This window comes from Leptinotarsa decemlineata, unplaced genomic scaffold, assembly GCF_025532065.1.
Source record: "Leptinotarsa decemlineata unplaced genomic scaffold, Ldec_3_MD MMD2_tig00000133_RagTag_RagTag, whole genome shotgun sequence".
NCBI classification, from domain to species: domain Eukaryota; kingdom Metazoa; phylum Arthropoda; class Insecta; order Coleoptera; family Chrysomelidae; genus Leptinotarsa; species Leptinotarsa decemlineata.
Window position 1 is genome coordinate 2,919,161 of NW_027412542.1, and position 19,787 is coordinate 2,938,947.

At 35.6% G+C, this 19,787-nt stretch overlaps 1 protein-coding gene across 1 annotated transcript in view; it reads right to left on the reverse strand.

The window, feature by feature from the left end:
* The window catches only part of dnc (phosphodiesterase dunce), a 768,665-nt gene extending 749,199 nt beyond the window's left edge, over positions 1–19,466 (reverse strand). Inside the window, exon 1 of the mRNA XM_074172547.1 lies at positions 18,385–19,466. Within this exon, the coding sequence (XP_074028648.1) occupies positions 18,385–18,473 (89 nt within the window). The 5' untranslated portion in view covers positions 18,474–19,466. The remainder of the gene's footprint in view (positions 1–18,384) is intronic.
* Positions 19,467–19,787: the final 321 nt, after the last annotated feature.

Here is a 19,787-nt window from a genome sequence, read left to right on the forward strand (position 1 = left end):
TTTGGACCACGCTGGTATTTTTCCATTTCCCACTCAATACTTAGGCTTATTGATACGGAGTATATTCCACATCCTAAACTTTCTTTGGGTTTTGAGCCGTCTGTATATATGCATATTGCATTTGTAGCATCTTACTCTGTGTTCTGTTTTATTTGTACTTTGTAGGGTTCATTAAACAGAAACCTGTATACTATTACTATGTTACAATAGAACGCATATTGAATATACCTTCTCTCGAGGCCCGCATGAAACATAGACTTAATACTTCCGTTTCAAATTATCAACGGACTGAGTACCTGCCCCGAGTTTTTCCCAAATTATCTCTACTTGTACCCAGTCGTTCTACTAGGCAGGTGCAAACCGTCCATGTTTTTTTTTCACAGATTCAATTACTGATACAACAGCTTTATCCCCAGAAGTTTTCGATTAGGTAACTCTTTAGATGAACTTTAAATTTTCGAAGTATTAGATAGAAAACCGTATTCTTGACCTAGAAATTTGATATTTTCAGCTTGGGCTATTTTATTGTGTTAATTGTTACTTGCCTGTAAGAAATATATTAATTTATATTGTTCAATTAAAACTCTGATCTACTTTGCCAAGCTTTCGCTTCTCTTGGGAAGCTTCTTCAGGGCCTATAATTTATTATACCAGAAGATATAAAACATTTTCTCGCCTTAGGTTTCAATTTCAGCTCACCACCAACTACCAAAGAAGTGAATATACCAAATTTACTCTCAGATATTGAAAACCTGAAAACTGGGTTTTGTAATAGCAAAAAGAACCTTTTCAGAGCACAAATACTGTAACTAACTTTTTCCAGAAACCTTATGATAATAAAAATTATCATAATTTCCTATTTGAAAAAACGAAAAGTTTTTTGAAGAATCATCCAGAATTGATACTTACGAGATCTGATATAGGCAATGTGACAGTGATTATGAAAAAATCTGATTCAATTGAGAAATCTCTTGAGATTATTAATGATAGTGATTCTTATATGAAACTTAATAAAGATCCTGTTTCAACAATACAACAAAAGGCAAAAAAATCATTACAGATTTAAAAAATCTAAAATGATATCAGAAGATGAAGCAAACATGTATATGATTTATAATTCTATATCACCCAAATATTATGGACTCCATAAAATACATAAACCTGATATGAAATTGAGAACCATTATTTCTTCCATTGATGCTCCAAATAGCAAAATTGCTTATAATTATGAAAATGAATTCTATATTAAGGATTCTTTCGATGTTTCCCAATTTTATAAATGAAAAATCATTACCTCCAGGTTATATTCTGATCAGCCTTGATGTGATTTTCACTTTTTAGCTACATACCTATGAATCTAGTGGAGAAAAGTATTATCAAAAGATGGAATGATATAAATAAAAAATGTTCAATTAACCAAAAAAAAAAATCTATTAAAATAATTGATTCCATCTTTATTTCAAATTATTTGTCTTTCGAAGGCAATTACTATAAACATATTATTGGTACACCAATGGGAGCTACTATTTCTTATATTGAAGCTCAATACGTAATGCACGATCTTTTTGAAAACATACTTCCTAAACTGAGTTTTGAAATTCCTTTTTTGACGATGTCATTTGTGCAATAGCTCATGACAAATCTCATGAAATTCTTGATGTTGTCAATAGATGTGATTAAAAATTGCAATTCACTATTGAAATAGAAAATAATTACAGACAGTCCCTTTCTTTTCTTGATACAAGAGTTATCCATAAAACTGATACTTTCTTAATCACTGTATGTCAAACCTACCAATTCAGGAAGATATATCAATTATTATTCTTTTCATAAAAAATCTGTTAAAATAAATTTAATATACTGTTTGAAAAAAAAATAGAAAATTTAGTACACTCTTCACTCAATCAAAAAAATCTCAGACTTCTTAGAGACATATTGATCGAAATTTCCTATCCCAGAAAAATTCTCAATAAAATAATTTTCAATACTGGCAGTAATACAAATTCCTATGTAATCAACAGAAATGTATGTAATAATAGTTTACCTATCAATTTTTCTTATAAATCTATACTTAATCTTGGAAATTTATCTTCAAATATCATAAAACGTTCTCATAATGAACCAAATATCAAAATATAGTCGGTAGCTTTCAGTCAGATTTATGGGCCTATGGCCCCTTATCCTTTCGGCTGTTTGAGTTTCTCTTGGGTTCCTGTGGCGGGGCGGCAGGGGATTGCATGGTCCTCTGTCGGCTTCTTTTGACTTTTGGCCCTGTTTATGGAAGTCGCAGCGCCTGCAGCTGCCCTAAGGCTGATGGGAGACCTTCAGGAGAGCTGCAGGAGTTCTCTGACGATGAGACGGCCCTCGCGTACGAGACGGCGCTCCTGATTGTGTTTCTTCCGACAAGCCTTGGGTTTGAGGTCTGTCTGTTTTCGTTCGGCCTATCTGAGGCCCTTTTATTTTCAGGGCGTTCTGGGCACCCATGGAAGCTCGCTGGGTGTTCTCCTTTGCAGTCAAAGCATCGCATGGGCGAATTTTTAAGTCTTTTGCATTCCTTAGTCATGTGCCGTTTGGCCCTTCTGACGCAGGCTGGAACTGCTTTACAGTTACGTTGCGTGTGACCGAACTTTTGGCATCTGTAACATTGCCCTGCTCGGTTTCTCGGCTTCTGTGTTTCGGCGATTACACGCACGTTTTGAATTTCGGTGATCTCATATATTTTGTTTTGGCTCCTTGGGACCAAAACAAGCACGAATTTATATGCTTCCACTAGTTCGGTACTACTTATTTCATAGTATTCTATAATAGTTGATATTATAGCCAGACTTGCTTCTTTTGGCTTTTTACGAACTTTCGTAAAATTGAAAATCGTTTCTATAACTTGTTCCATCTCGAAAGAAAAAATTGAAATTATCACAACGAAAATTAGTTAACTTGACAGCTGTCTGACATATTCTATCAAAATATGCTGAATTGAAAGATTAAACGGATACTAACAAAAAGTCATATGTTGTAACAATTGTAACTTGGATTATATTGAAACAACATTTAGAATTGTCAAAGATAGAATAACTTCACATAAAAGTGATATAAATCTTAATAAGAAAGCATGTGCATTAGCGCAACATTCTATAGAAACAGGACATAAACCAAATTACTCTAATATCAAAGTTATATATACAGAAAAAAATATTTCCAAACGCCTTTTTCTTGAAATGGTTGAAATTAATAAGTCTTCTGTTTGTATAAATAATAAAACTGACATTGATAGCTTACTCAAGCACCTGAGAAAGCTGTTGTATAGCGAAACGCATGTCGCGGTTTTTGTAAAACCCTTTATAGTGAAAATAATACAGTAAACTGTATCAATTAGTTTTAATATGGATTTTCATCAAGTATCAGCCAGTTCTATTCAATTAAAGCAGATACAAACAAAAAATATAAATCCTGTTTTCCACCTCTACCCATATGTATCCAGAAGTAGAGAGGTCAGCTTGAATTTTTTACCTTCATGAAAACTTTCAACGATAGCAACTTTGCCTCCATTTAACCTTTTTCGTAACTCTCCCCATTTCCAACAATTCCTTGTCCCGATCAGGACATCGTTCTCTTTCAGGAATGAACTTCTTTAGACCTAGACTATTCCAGATTTACGCCGTCACGTTCCGTTGTCAATAGGACTTCGGAGAAAAGGTGAGTCGATAAAGTTATTTCCACTATTCGTTCGTTGTCAGATCAATGAATCAATTTCAATGAAAACTTTTGTCATTCACAAAGAATTTGAATGATTTTAACGAACTTATCATGAAAGTTGTTCAAGTTTGAACGCTTCCATTTACAGAACAAAGAGTACGTAAAAGCATCTTGTTCAAAACTTTTTGCTTCAGTCCCTCTAAAAGGATCGTTCAACCATAAGGCAGGCGAGTTTGCATAGAATCCCACATACTTTGATAATAACTCAGAAGAAAAGAAATATTGGGTGGGTTTAACTGGGAGAATTGAGAATTCAGTAGTGAAATTAATCTAAGGAGAACATATTTACCTCAACAGAAGTTCTCCAGAAGCTCGTTTCACTAACCAGGTGCAGCGTCATCAGAATATGTCTGGAACTGAACTCTGTTCATCCAACTAACAAAGTAACCCAAACAATGATAGATGCATGATCAAAGCATGATCACCACGCACATTTGAATCTATTTGGTGAAATAAACAAGCCTCTCTACGCTGGCCAATCAGATTCAACTGCAATCGGCTGAAAGAATTCATGTTACAGTGTCGGAGTGGATAGTTACGTTTCAACGCCTGTATTGTGTGGATACGATATTTGAAAGTTCAAAATTTCAAAAATGTGAAGTACTAATACGGCTGAAGAAACAGCTAATTTGTGTACCTACACTCCACCTGAAAAAAATTCATATACCCAGCCGCAGATTATTAAAAAAATCGGCCGTTCCTTAGTGCGACTCTGTACAAGCAGCCTTGTCTGGGAGGTCAGGGGCACTGTGCATGATAATATTTCGGAGCACTCTTCTGCTTAGATGGACAGAGTATAAATAAAACAGTTTTAGTCATCTCCTGATGATGCTAACTTGGTTAGCGATATACGTGTCAACAGAAAGTGCACTTGGTCTGGTGTAGAGGAAGTGAAACATTATACACTAAATGACACTACTCAATATGAAACTGTAACGCCTTACTTGAACAGTCTCAAAGTTTTGTTTGTTTTTATGAGTCTATTTTAAACTGTAATATCTCAATGAAACCCATTCAATTTATTCAAAAAAAGCATCATTTGAATCAGTGCACTTTTCCAACTCAACACAAGTCGATTGATTCCATCAGCATAAAAATTGGGTGCTCAGGATTCGATGAAGTCAACGGAGGATGTTCTTGCCTGGTCATGATTGGCGAAGGTTCTACCGGTGAGAAAGTTATCGAGGTGCTTGAAAGAAAAGTAGTCGATTGGCGAGAGGTCTGGGGAGAATGGTGGTTGGGGCAGAACTTTGACGCTCAATTTGTTCAATTTTCGGGCGCTGTAATGGAACAGAGTCTTCTGTTGACTAGTGCCGACTGCTGCTGACGCAATTCTTGGTACATTTCATCGATTTTCTCACAATAGGACTGGCCTGGTTTCAGAAAATTATGATGAATCACACATCGGTCACTGACCACCATACAGTACCTATGTTATTTTATGTTTTCCTTTGGGAAGTACCTGGATGGTTCATCGGTGTCCAATCACTGTCCGGAACGTCTCCTGTTGTCGAAGAGTACGTAGAGGATCCACTTTTCATCACACGTGACGATCCGATTCGAAAAAGGGTCGTTTTTGTTGCGCAAAAGCAAAGAAGAGCAAACCTTTCCAATACGTTTTAAACCATCAAAAACTGCATGGGAACTGACGCCCAGTTCTTCCGCCATCCCATGCACCATTTGTAATGGGTCAGTCTCCACCAAGATACTCAAATCCCCGTCTTGGATTACTTCGGGGCTCATCTTCAAAGCTGAAATTTCGGGAACAAAATTTCACAATCCAACGTCGAACAGTGCGATCATTAACATTACCATTACCAAATGCCTGGTTGATTTTTTGGGCTGTTTTGGCGGCGCTTCGGTTCAATTCAAATTCGTAAAGACATCATATATAAAGGACAAAAAAAATTATGTTTGGAGCTTCAAAAACAAATTACATTCAAAGTGACACAACTTTTGCAACAACCTAATAACAAATACAACATCAATTCTGGGAAATATCCCACCATCATTGGTCAACATTAATGATTTTGTTTCTAGAGGTACGTCTAGTTTTATAGACAATAAATATTGCTCAAATATATTCCACTCAAGTATCTTTTCTTAGAAAATGAACAAATTTTTACAAAAGGTGTACAGAAATTCGTGGATTGGTAGCGATTTTTTCATCAAAAATTTCTTGACAATCATTTACAAGTCATTAAATGGAGACTTTCATGACTTTTTCTGAGCTCATCTATCGTTCTGAAAATATCAAGTGATACAAAAAAAACTGCAAAATTATTCGAACAAAGCGATATTAACATAACAAGCCTCATCAATATGTTTGCTTGTTTTGATTTTATCAATACCATTAATAATCCAACCAAGCTTAATAGTCCAATCATTGACGGCGATGGAGTATAATTTTGACAAACTGCACTGATTTTCACCAAAACTTTTTTGTTCTACTCACCTATAACTTCAAATTTGATCAAGTACCGGGGGTTGCTTTCACCATGGGGTGAATGTCACCCCTCCTTTGAATGTAATTGTGAAAATCATGACCTAATCAGCACCCAAACCACTTTACACTCCACTTTATTAATGTACTAGAAATAATGCACAAATTAAAAATGATTAGTTTTCAAAAAAATTGAGTTTGAAGTGAAAAGAGCATTTTGGTAATTTCGCAAAAAAGTGCATTTTCTTCGAAACAAGTCAAAAACTGTCAATTGCAACATTGATAAACATTAAGTGTTATGATCTTCGTTCAGGTTTTAAGGCCGTCGTGGTTTGGAACTGTTTCCTAAAGTTTCGCCAGCAGAAGTGGCCAGCTTATGGTGCCGGCCAAACGTTAGGATACAGTTCTAACCACGACGGCGTTCAAACCCGAACGAAGATCTTAACACTGAAAATCTTGGCCGCGAAAGCCTTAATCAATTTATCATTGATAAACATCAATAGTTTTTGAGTTATTTCGAAGAAAAGGCCACTTTTTCAAATTTGTCAAAATTATTTTTCCACTTCAATCAAATTTTTACTTTGAGCCAGTCAAACTCTTAGTACATATACAAAGTAAAGTGGTAACGAATATTTTCAATTTGGGTGGTAATCAGGAAAACCTTGACACCCGGAAAAATCTTTTTAATTCAAACCTGTGAATTACTACGTAAATTTAAAGTTATTTTCACAAAGAGAATTGACGTATTCAATCAATTTTCTTATCAGAAAAGAGCCAAGAAATTATACAGATACTCATGTCAACGTTTCGAAGGCTTACATATGCATCCCTCTTCAGAATTGTGAGAATCAAATGAAAGTCGCGATTTTTCCCTTCGATACGCTCCATATTCAAACTTCTTCAACATATGTCAAAGTGATTTTGAAATGTGAAGTATGTCATTATTGTTGTTCATTCTCTGAAACATTCAATACAGTACAAGGTGACTTAAATTTCAATCATATCCTGAAGATGCTACTTGTAACTTGTGATTAGCGAAACGCACGTCGAGAAACACAATTTTTGTTCTGGTGAGGAAAAAGTGTTGTCATTAAATTGATGGGTTACTGCTAGAGACATTGATATTTGACATACTACTATTAACAGTGATAACTCGAGTAGATTGAGGTCGAAGTGAAATTTCAAATAAAGCATTTATCATCCAGACTTTACTGGTCACGATATAGTATAAATATTGCTTAATCTTGTATAAAGCCATTCTCTTCAAACTCTGCAAGTATATACTAACACCGCGTTTCTGTTTGCGGAAAGATTTATGTGCTTATCTCACTTGTATCTAATTATTCAGCGGTTTTCAGTAATAATATCAACTAGGCACTAGTAGAAAATGTTGTTTCGCATAATCCCAGCAACGAGAACTGGCAGAAGCGAAGCGCTACGGCAAACAGAAATTCCATTTAACGAACGTTTGCCATAGACGGTCTCCTGTTCCTGAGATATTGATCGTGGTTTTTTCAAAAATTCGCGTTGGATTCCTGTTCTACCTGCATTTCGGAAACAAATGCCTCGTTCGAAGTGGTTTGGTAACCGAAACAATGGTGCGTTGATTCTTTCTGGTGGCATGGCCTCCGCGACCTACAGTGCGGAGGTAAATAGTCCCTCCACCCTCTCAACTTATGAATGAGAACAAGATTTGTATAAAAGTGTGACATCACTAGCCGCAGCGGGAACCTATCAACTTTTTCAAATAGAAAAGGGGGTCAGGTGACCCTTCACTCCAAAGGTATTCCAACTGTCTATTCAATGACCTCTACTGTTTTGAATTTGAATAATCGGTTGCGGAGCTATTGGTGTAAAAATTGTAGACTAGGAAAAATGATAATTCGTAACTTTGCAATTGAACCAAATTGAACCAAAGTATTTGACAAGTGTACTTAGTGTAGCTAGAGCTAGAGGAGTTGGTAGAAAATCTAGCTCAGATGAGAAACAGTTAGAAATCGTTACGTTCAGTGAATAATCTTCTGCAGTCGAAGACAACAGTTGTTTATGAGAATGAAGCCTCAACAACCACCGTCAAGAAACATCTCAGAAGACATAGTTTTACCCCTACACTTGATATGAGGAATGCAATTTTTCCCTAAATATCAAACGCCAAAGTGTGTGATATTGGTCAGATATAAACTCACATATTTCTCGAGTGCCTGAGAAAATAAATGCCTGGGCAGGAATATGTTGATCCCATAGATTTAGAGAAAAACCTGACTGGTGATTAACACTTGGAAATTCTTCAAAATTAAGAAATTGTGGTCAACATTCAAAATGGTGCGTCTCCGAATTTTTAGGCATGAAAGGGATTGTTTTTGGATCAATCAGTTGGATATCCGGGCATTTAGTAGGCGCAGTCTGTTGGAATGGCCTGTTTGTTCACCAGCTTTGACTCCTCTATATTTTCTCCTTTGGGCTATATCAAATAAGACTGTTACGCAACTTGGATCAATACGGGAACTCAGAGAGAGAATTACCGAAACTCATGTTAGAATTACCCCAGAAACATCCTAAAAAGTTAGAAATGAGTGGATTTACGAAGTTTCTAGTTGCAAATTCACGTATCATCAACTCCGCAACTGATTATCGAAATTCAATAAAGTGATGCTCATTGTATAAAAAGCTGAAATACCTTTTATACGAATTTTCGACAGACACTCCTTTTCTATTCGAAAAAAAGTTGATATCACTCTCTTGGCGGCAATGAAGTCACACTTCAGGCGTTTTTTATCAAAAAGTACTGAAAATGGTTCCTTTTCACCAATATTCTGATCGACTTTGTTATCTTGCTCCGTTGAAAAGTTGAGAGAGGAACGAGTTTTCACGTGCGTACTGTGTAATTAGTATACACGGTTGTCAGAACGGCCCCAACTCATTTACTCGAAGAGATAGATCTATGGTTGCTCTGGAGAAGTTGTTCAGCATAAAAAGTTCAACTTTCGATAACAGGCAAAGAAAACTAGGACATCGATTTGGAGTCTAATAATCCACAAAATATTTTTTCGCACTTTTCCAAAAGATTTTCCTATACGTGTCGAGGTGGTAAAATAACGGTTTGATATTGGGAAACAACTCCAGTGATATTCATGACTACACCAAAAGTTCCAAACAGTGCATCACAAGTATAACTAGGTACTGGAAGTTTTGCTCTGTAGAAGGGTCTAGAACAGTCTTCTAGATTATTCAAAAAGTTTCCACAACAATCCAGAGCATCCCGGAACATTCTGAAATGTTGTAAAATGTTCGATAATAGTCTGGAACGGAAAAATCCCAGATGATTGTGGAACGATTGAGAGAGTTGAATGTTGTGGTACCTTTCTATACCCCCATTCATGAAAATTTGTTCTGTTCATACCTGAAAGGTGTGCCTTTGGTAATATACGGGCTCGAATTTCTTACCTCTAGGAAGTTCGTGAACAGTCTAGAACAATATGGATTATTCTAGAAGCTTCTACAATATTCCAGAACACCCAAGAACATTCAGAATATCAGAAAATATTTCGGAAGCATCCTGGAACGTTCAAGATAATTATGATGTATTTTTCTTTGCGATAGTTTCAATTTTACGATCGTCATATTTCAAATAATATCAATGAATTATCAACATACGACATCTTTTTGAATCACTCTTCCCAGGCCCATTAGCATAGTCAGCGCTCGCCAAGGTAGCTCTCAGGAAGCAGGAATTTTTCCTACTTACTCAATACTTATCGTTATATAAATTAGAAAAAACCTTTGTAAGTTGTAGCCTATGTTATTCTGATGTATACGCTGTATTTATGTAAAGTTTCATATAAATCCGTTCAGTCGTTTAGGCGTGAAAGAGCCACAAACATACATACATACATACATACATACATACATACATACATACATACATACATACATTTATCCATCCTCGCAAACGTTCACATTTATAATATTAGTATAGATTAGCGATGGATAATCATTGTTCACAACTGGTTGCTATAACAATTGAATTTTTTACCAATTGTAGGCCAAAGCTGTCATCTGAACAGTCAAATTGATTACTGAAATTGAAATGTCAAGTTTTGACTACAAGATAATTTGAAAAATATTTTACTCAAAACTGAAAAGAAAACAGATGATTTACTGTTTATAAACCATCAGAATGGTAAATGCACAGCCCAAAAAGTTGGTATTAACAATTCACCAAAATGGAGAAAGTTATCAAAACATCTCCACTAACAATATATAAATGATAAAAAAAAATTAATTTATTTACTTATACGGGTTATTCCCATTTCATAATATACATAGAGTGAAGTAACAATACAAATACAGTTGATCGACATAAAAACTAGAAATAGTTAGGTACATAAACAATGAATTAGAATACACAAGTAAATGTTATAATTCTGACCACAGACTACTTTTTAATGTAAATAACGCGTAATACTAGTAACCTCCAATTTTCTATTATCAATCCTTTTGAGCGTGCGATCGATAGGAGAATGCGTATGCCATAGTTAGTGGTAAGGAAAGGCAAGTGAAAGAGATTAGTATTTCTGGGAGCTCTAGTAGGCAGATGTAGATGTATTTCCTTGGAGTTCAGTGCATATAACAAAACCATGGTGAATTTTCGTTTTGTGGACACCCGGCGATTTTTAAAAAATTTTTGACTGTACTTACGTATTTTGATGCGTAGATTACGAATCCGAAAGAAAAAAGAGGCGCTCTTCCTTATTTAAAAAGTTACGGCCCTTCAAAGGTCAGAAAAGGGCATTTTTTCAGCCTTCTTTTTCACCAAATAAACTATTTAAAAACACAAGCATTTATTCACTATGTCACCTTTACACCTTATTCCTGCTTCTTTAACACTTTTCACTTCAATAATCAAAATTTTTCTTATAAAAATGTTAAAAAATGTACGGAGCTGCTTTTTGGTTACATATCACTGTATTTTACGTTTTTAAGGTTAATGATATGGTTGGTACGACAGATGCAGTCGTATTTCAAATGTTTTTTACCTTCATTCTTTAGCTCGTAAATTGGTTTTTGTCACTTTTCTTAAAATTACATCAAATGTACTGAGTTTTTTTCTTCGGTATTTTCATAATCTGCTTTCTATTGCATCTATACCATAATTGCATTCTTCATTGCAATTAGTACAACGTATTGTTGCTGCAAACACTCCTACTTGAATCAAATATAGAATTAAATTATTTCTTACTTTCAATAAATTATGAATTTCGTTCAAATTCATTTTGTATTTTTCTCTCGCGTCAAACTAAAAATTCAAATTTACGAATTTAAAATAGTAGGTGACGACAAATACCAACCGCTTTTTTCTGAAATGTCACTAGTATCTAACCTACAAATATAAGAGTGTCACCAGGAAGTATTCGTTTTTAAATTGAGTTTTTTATAAGAAAAATGTTGATTATTGAAGTGAAAAGTGTTATAGAAGGAGGAATAAGGTGTAAAGGTGACCTAGTGAATAAATGCTTGTGTTTTTAAATAGTTTATTTGGTGAAAAAGAAGGCTGAAAAGTTGCCCTTTTCTGAACTTTGAAGGGCCGTAACTTTTTGAATAAGGGATAGCGCCGCATCTTCTGGAACCAGTTCACAGAATTCTTATGGTGAGAAAATCAATCGAAAATGTCGATTGCCAAAGTTAGAACTGACCAAATTCGACGGAAATGTGAAAAGCTGGATCGGGTTCTGAGGACAGTTTAAAAAGATAGACCAGGATGAAGACATCGATTTGTAAGACAAGTTTCAGTATTTGGTGCAGGCAATGGAACAGGATTTACCAGCACGAAAACTTATGGAAAGTTTTTCTCCATCCTGCGCAAACTACAAAAAAACACTTGACCAGTTGAAAGTACGGTTCGCTAGAGACAAATTTCTGATTGAGGTTTATGTGAGAGAGTTGCTGAACCTAGTTCTTCGCCAGGTAAACAAAAATAAGTCAGGTATGTCATTATAATCTTTATACGATAGATTCGAAACTCAATTACGAGCGTTAGGGTCATTAGGTGTGACAACTAAAAAGTATGCTGCAATGCTTTCCCCATTGGTTGAATCCGAGTAAGTTACTCAAGATTTGGGAAAGACATCGTAGTTCGAAGGTGAAAATACATAGTACAAATGAAAAAAATACTTTTGCTTCTGATAACTATCTTACAATGTTGTTAGATTTCTTGAGAACCGAGGTGGAATCAGAAGAAAGAATAAATTTGGAATTGAAAAGGAGCAGCAGAAACATAAAAGTAAGAGAAAACGTTTACAGCAAGGTGAGCCTGAACTCTATTCTGCTGCAGCAATGTATAGAGTTAATACAAAAGATTCCTTCAAAGGTAATAGACCAAACTGTATATTTTGTAATAATAGTACCCATGCAAGTCAAAATTGTTTTGCTGCACAAAAACTTTCTTTGGAAGAGAGAAAAGCAAAAGTTGTGGAAAAAAAAAGGTTGCTTTTCTTGTTTGAGAACCAATCATATAAGCAAAAATTGTAAAGCAAATTGAAATAGAGTCCAGAAAATTGGCCCCATACAGAAATAATTTGTTCAACGGAGGAAATAAATATTGAACAGGGAAAAACTATTTCTGTTAACTTCACACAAAGTGAAAAATTTTCCAGACATTTTGGATACTTCTCCAAATATACGAAAATTGTGAGAATGATGGGTTTTTATAATAATTCTTCAAAGAAAAATCAAATTAGAACGATGAAAAGGAAATGGCAGAACTTCGTATTTTGAAACTTATACAGACAGAAAGTTTTGGTTTGGATAAAAAATCGATTGGAAATCTTCATTTCAAAAACAATATTATACGTGTTCAAACTAAACTTATACTGGGTGATGACAGTAATGATTTCAAGAATCTTGTTGTTTTACCATATAAACATGATATTGTTAGGAAATTGATCGAGGAACAACATAAAATAGATCTTCACGCAGGGACTAAAACACTTCTTGGAATACTTCGTGAAAGATTTTGGATACTGAAGGAAAGAAAGTTTGTTAAAAAAGTGATAGAAAAATGTGTCCAGTGCAAAAGTTTCAGAAGTAAATGCATAAATACACCTTTTTCTCCTCTACAGAAAGATAGGATAAACAATGTGTCCGCTTTTGAGATAACGGGCGTAGATTTAGCTGGACCGTTGTACTTGAAAGGGGGAGAAAAGTCCTGGATTGTACTGTTTACCTGTGCAGTATATCGAGCAGTGCATCTGGAACTGGTGAAATCTCTATCAACAGACGCGTTTTTATCATCACTGGGGCGATTTATAGCAAGAAGAGGAAGAGTTTCAGTTATATATTTTGACAACGGGACAAATTTAATTAGAGCAAAAAAATGATTTGAAGAAGATAGACTGGAATGAAGTTATGGACTACTCTACAGTTAGAGAAATCAAATGGTATCAGAATCCTCCAACATCCGCTTGGTGTGGCGGTTGGTGGGAACGCATGGTCAGATTAATTAAGGAATTACTTCGTAGAAACTTAGGGAAAGCAACTTTAACATATGAAGAATTGATGACGACTTTATGTGATTGTGAAGCCATAATTAAGTCAAGGCATTTAACTTATATTTCGGGTGAAGATAATTTAAAACCTCTTAGGCGTTCTATGTTTATTTCGGATATATCTACCAGTGAAACTCCAGATTTCGATATCAAATACATACATCATTTAGTGAAACGACATAGATACCTGCAAAAGATAAGAGATGGACTCCGAAGCCGATTTAGAAAGGAGATCTAGCGGAACTCGTACATATGGTCAAAGGAAAATAGGTAGTTTAAAAATTGGATATGTTGTTCTTGTCAGCAGCGACAATGTGAAGCGAATAAATTGGCCTATAGGAAAAGTATTGGAAATTTATCCTGGAAAAGATGACGTACCCAGGGTAGCGAAAATAAAAGTGAACAGTGGGGAACTTATTCGACCGTTTCAGCGTTTACATCCTTTAGAAATTACGACAGAAGAGGACAGTAAGAATTTTCTTCAAATTGAAAAAAAAAATTAATGAAGTCAAAGGTAAAACTGATGAGGACTACATAACAGAAGAGCAGGACATCAAAGAGAAAACTGAAGAGAAAGTCACAAGAAGCTCCGCATCGTTATGGTTTCGGGTGAAATTTATATTGTTATTTTGAAATTTCTCTTTAGTTTTTTATTTCGATTTCAAAATGGGGGAGAATGCTAGATTTAGAATGTATGTTTTTATCATTCCCCCTGTATATAGATTTTCTATTTAGTTTATGTGATGCATGTTTGTGATGTGATGTTTGATAATATTTTTAGTTGAATCAAATTTGTTAGTAAGAAGATTTTGATTAGAGATGGCAAATAAATAGAATTTAAAAACGTCAGTAAGATTTAATTTGATGATAAAATCATATCCATTCCATATTTATAATAAATTGTTCCTACGGATCTAACAGACAGGTGATTACACTGTCGTAAAATGAAATCTAATATTTTTGAAGTGTTAACTGCAAATTGTTTGCATTACACCATATTATAACCAAGTTGTGCACATCTTATTGAATTAATTTAGCATCATCCAATGATCTTATCGATTTGAAGAGTATCAAGTCGTCTACAAATATTGAAAAGTTCTCACAAAACATTCGGCTATATCATCAACAAAAACGTTGAACAGGAGAGGTACACAGTGAAATCCTTGTGATACCCCTGATGAAACCAGAATTATATGCATTTGAATTTAGTGGTCTACACGATCAAATGCCTTGGAAAAATCGGTGTATACAGCATCCATTTGATCTATGCTTTCCAAGACATTCAATGTGTTTTCTTCAATCACCAGCAGGTTAGTTAAAGTAGATTTTTTCTGGCAGAAATGTAATTAGTAACAAGTGTTTGTATTGCATGTATTTCATGTAAAAAGTAAAAAGTGTCGATATGGTTTTTGCCCCAATAAAAGTGTTTACGGCTCGTATCCTAAACTCCACCTTTGTGGATAATAACCATAATTATATGCTCGTTGAAACTATTATACACGTCACTGAGTACTATAAAAAAGTTCAATACGTCTTTTTAGATAACTACAATACGAATAACGGGTGATATTGAAGAAATGTAATTGCTTGGCAATTATTTCCCAAACGACTGAAAATATTAAACATAGACAAAAAAATCAATTTTGTGTATCTCAAAGAAATCTATGAAATTATGTGAAAAACTTTGTCATGATAATGTACAGAAAAATTCAGGAAAATCCGAAAACTCAAAAATTTCAAGTCGAATTTGTAAGAAATTACCGAAAACATCAAAATATGTATCAGATACTTTCTCGTTGATCTCATCTGAATGTATTTTGCACAAAAAGTATATCAACCGAAAAAATCAAACAGTATCAAATAACCGAATTTGTATATTTTGAAAGGTTCTATAGAAATAATGGATTTTTTTTCATAATTACCATACGACGAGAAAAATTTTCAAGAAAATTTTTGAAAAAGTCATAACATTTCTTTAGAGTGGATCCCAAACTTTTTATTTGAAGAGGTAAAGCCATGCTTTGGAGAAGTTGTCCAGAATTGTGAAATGAATTGTTTATTAAAGTTTAGTCGTTTGTCAGTTGATGAATGTTAGATGATTTCTGTTTGTGTAGTTACACGAAATGATTCTTCCCCGCTATTACAACTTTCTCTCAGACGAAGATTCCATGCATGCAGACGAGCATGCATGGGGCATGCATGCAGTGGTCCTGGAGTTAGTTGACTACCAGGACCACTACTGTTTGGGTCGGATCTGTCCTGCACTGACGAGGGGTAATACCCCGAAACCAGCCTGTAGACGATCTACTCGATTGAGTTCAAGGTAATCCTACTACTGGATGAACAAGAAGCATCATAAAGACTATCTTCTGTGAGGTAACTCGATAAATATCGGATATAATTCACTCTACATTTTGTATCATCCAGGAAAGTAGATGTTTTCCGGCGTTATAAGAGAAGTGAATCTTTCGGTATTTCATTTGGAAATACTCGTTTATTATCTACATTAAGAACAAGTTTTTGATATATTTTTTGTGCAAAATTAGTCAAAAAATGCTAATATATATGATTATTCGGATATTTCACAATATCTTGAGCTGCAAACTAGAAGAATTCAAAGCTTTTCATGTTATATTTATGAATTACTAGCGACTCGACCCGGCTTGGCACAGATAGCGACTTGACACGCATTATATTAGCTTTACCTGTATGTATGTATGTATGTATGTAACTCTCAAGCTCGGGATCTTTATTTGACAGAATTACCGACATTATTGCTTGATATATTCGCGAGCAGATGTTTCTGTTTATACCTGAAAGGTGTGCTTTTGGTAATATATGAGCTCGAAGTTCTTACATCTAGTAAGTTCAAGCACAGTCTAAAACAATCTGGAGTATTCTAGAAACTTCTACAATATTTCAGAATACCCTGGAACATTCAGAATATCAGAAAATAGTTCGGGAACGTCCTGGAACGTTCATGATAATTGTGGAACGATGAAAGAAATTATAGGGTGTTGTGCCATACTTTGCGTTTTCAACAAGAGGGATCATGTTTCACAATGATTCCAGATCATTGTGAAACATTCCGAAACAGTCGAGAATACTGTGGAATATACTGGAACATTGAAAATTGTTCGAAGTCTTTCATGTATGGGTGTGGCTACCATTGGTAAGGATATATAAAGCAAGATCCGTTGACCTTTTATTTGAAGTTGATTTTCGTATTTTAGATACTTCTTGAAGACAACAAAAATAAGAATTTGTATTTATTTTCAGGCCTCTTAAATTTATTTTCCTTTGCGATAGTTTTAATTTTACGATCGTAATATTTCAAATACTTCATTTTTTTAAATCACTCGTCCCAGGCCGATTGGTGAAAATTTGTTCGGTTGTTTAGGAGTTCATCGCTTTTAGACAGACACGGCGAAGGACTTCAATTTGTAATATGTATTGATTTAATGAACTTATGTTCTGTTCAGGATTAGTCAATATTCCTAACAGAAACCTAAGACACTGAAGTGCGATTCATTCGCAATTCCATCGTACCAATTCTGGCAAACAAACACACATGAAAATATCATTGAAATAAGTGAATGATAATGATCTTAACGGTATCTTCTATATTTTCAAGAAGGGCTAGTTGAAACTACACAAATTCAAGGTTAAACAGAATTGATTTTTGGGAAAGAGTGTTTGGTTTTCTACTACTCCATTTCCATACAAAAAAAAAAGATGAGGGACTCTTCCAGAAAGTAGCTGTTTCAGGAGGACTTTCTTTCAGTTTGTGTCTGAAAGTTACTTCTTTGCATGATCTACACATCCATGTATAGAGTTACTTATTTTCAAATTTGATTACTTCCTTCCTTTCTTTGGAAGATTCCCTCATTTTTTTTGTATTAAAATGGAGTAGTAGAAAGCCAAAAACTCTTTCCCAAAAATTAATCACTCCTAAAAATATAATCCCTTCAATTCAGAATTGATTTCTATTTGAATGTGACAGTATCGCAATATTGCTGAAGTATGCAAAATCCACATCAATATAATGAGTTTAATTATTCAACTACTATTACAATGTATTGTTAATATGATAGTTATCAAAGGTTGGTTAGAATGTTGATTTTTTCGTTATAAGAGCTATTTTGGATATTTCTGAACTGCAATGTGGTCATCTCGTGAAATAAATGAGTAAAATAAATTAGTAACCAATACTATAGTACAATTCCATAATAGTGGGAACTGAATTCTCAGAAATATTTTTGCATTAAAACGAAAACATTGTTGTCAAGGTTGTGATTCTATATGTTTTATCACCATTTTTCCTCATCTGTTTATTATAATTTCCGTACGCCACTGCAAGAGACAGATCAAGGCAAAAACGTCAGTTCTTTTTGGGAATTTAGTGCCTAGTATTTTGGAATTATAGTAGGTATCTTTAGTTTTGAAGTATTTTGAGGTGTGCAACTGAAAGCTATCAGTGCTTTCGATTTACGTTTGATCACAGTATTCATATGTGAAAAATCACTGTCGAAACTTTTCAATCTTCTCCACTTCCAAGTAGTGGCTGGTTTAATTATTCCGCTCAATCCCAGCAACAGGAACGTTCACTAAAGCGACGCCAAGATAAAAAATCATTCCACTTACCGAACGTTAGCCAGAGTATGCCTCCTGTTCCTGAGATATCGATTGTGGTGTTTCTGAAGATCGGCGATGGATCCCTGCTCCGCTTGCATCTTGGAACCAGAGGAAGCTGCGGTGGAAGCCTCGCTCGAAGTGGTGCTAGTAACCGAAGTTCTGGCGCGTTGATTCTTCCTGGTGGTTTTTACCGATAGAGTCGGTGACGGCGACTGCACGCTCCTTTTTTTGAAACTCAACCGGCCCCGAGAGGTTGGTAAGTGTCGTGCTCCTCGTCTTCTTCGTCGACAAGCACGTCGGAGTCTTCTTCGGCGATGTCTTGCAGCAGAGAAGGCGACGTCTGGCAAGGCCTGGGGGGGCTTTCCAGAGTATCCGCTGGCGGGGTTGGAGGGCCCGGCTTGCCTTCAGGCGCACCGCACCAAGGCAAGCAGCACTTCCAGGCCCCGACCAGTGTGCCGACTTTTTGCTCCTTTCACTGAAATAACATGATAGCACCTGTTGCCACTGTGTTATGTTGAAAGGGTTGCACTTCGGAAGACTACGAGATGGGCAGCGTATCGATTATCGTTTATTGATTGTCGGCCACATTAATGTTAACACTTGTTTAAACTAAAGATAAAATGCGATAACGACGAACGCGTTTAACATTTGCAGCGCGCTACCGCGAACCACCACGTGTTTTCGACTCTGGAGCGGGACTGGACCAAAACACGCTTTATTTTCGTCGAGTTTATTTCAGAAGTGTTGTAGGAGTATTCATAATCGCACTTTTACCAATGATTTGATTGAATCTACTTAACGACACCCAAGGCCTCGCGAGCATTCGGCAATTACCTCCAATTCTAACGTCAATTATTCTTCCGCGGAACAATTACTTTAGTCCAGGAGACGGACAACAAATAAAAGTACGAAAAAATAAAAAACACCAAAACTGGAGCTCGTCCTTAGAGGTTAGGGTATCGGGGAGTCATTTGAAATCCATGTATTGAACTCTTCGACGCGGACGAGGAGGGAACTTTCGAAACGCTCACATGTTATTAAACTTATTATCGCGCGGCTTACTCCGATAAATACGTGTCTAATTTTAGCAAGTAATGTTGATTATTACGGCAAAGACTGGCCGAGCGCACGCCGCCTTGAACAGCTGGGCTGGTACTGAACGACGCCGCTAGTGGCGCCACAATATTCCGTACAATATCGACGCTTCGATAAGAGAGGGATGTTTGCCCGTTAGGGAATGAGCTCGAGTTATCTTCCTACCGGTGGAGGTCAGGTTTTTCCAGTACGATGAAACCGGGATCCGATTCTACGGATACGGTTAAAATTAGATTGGATAGGGCACGGTTAGGTTTACGAAATGTGGTCAATTTTTCTGACGACATTTGACGATAATATCCATGTAGAGTATCGGG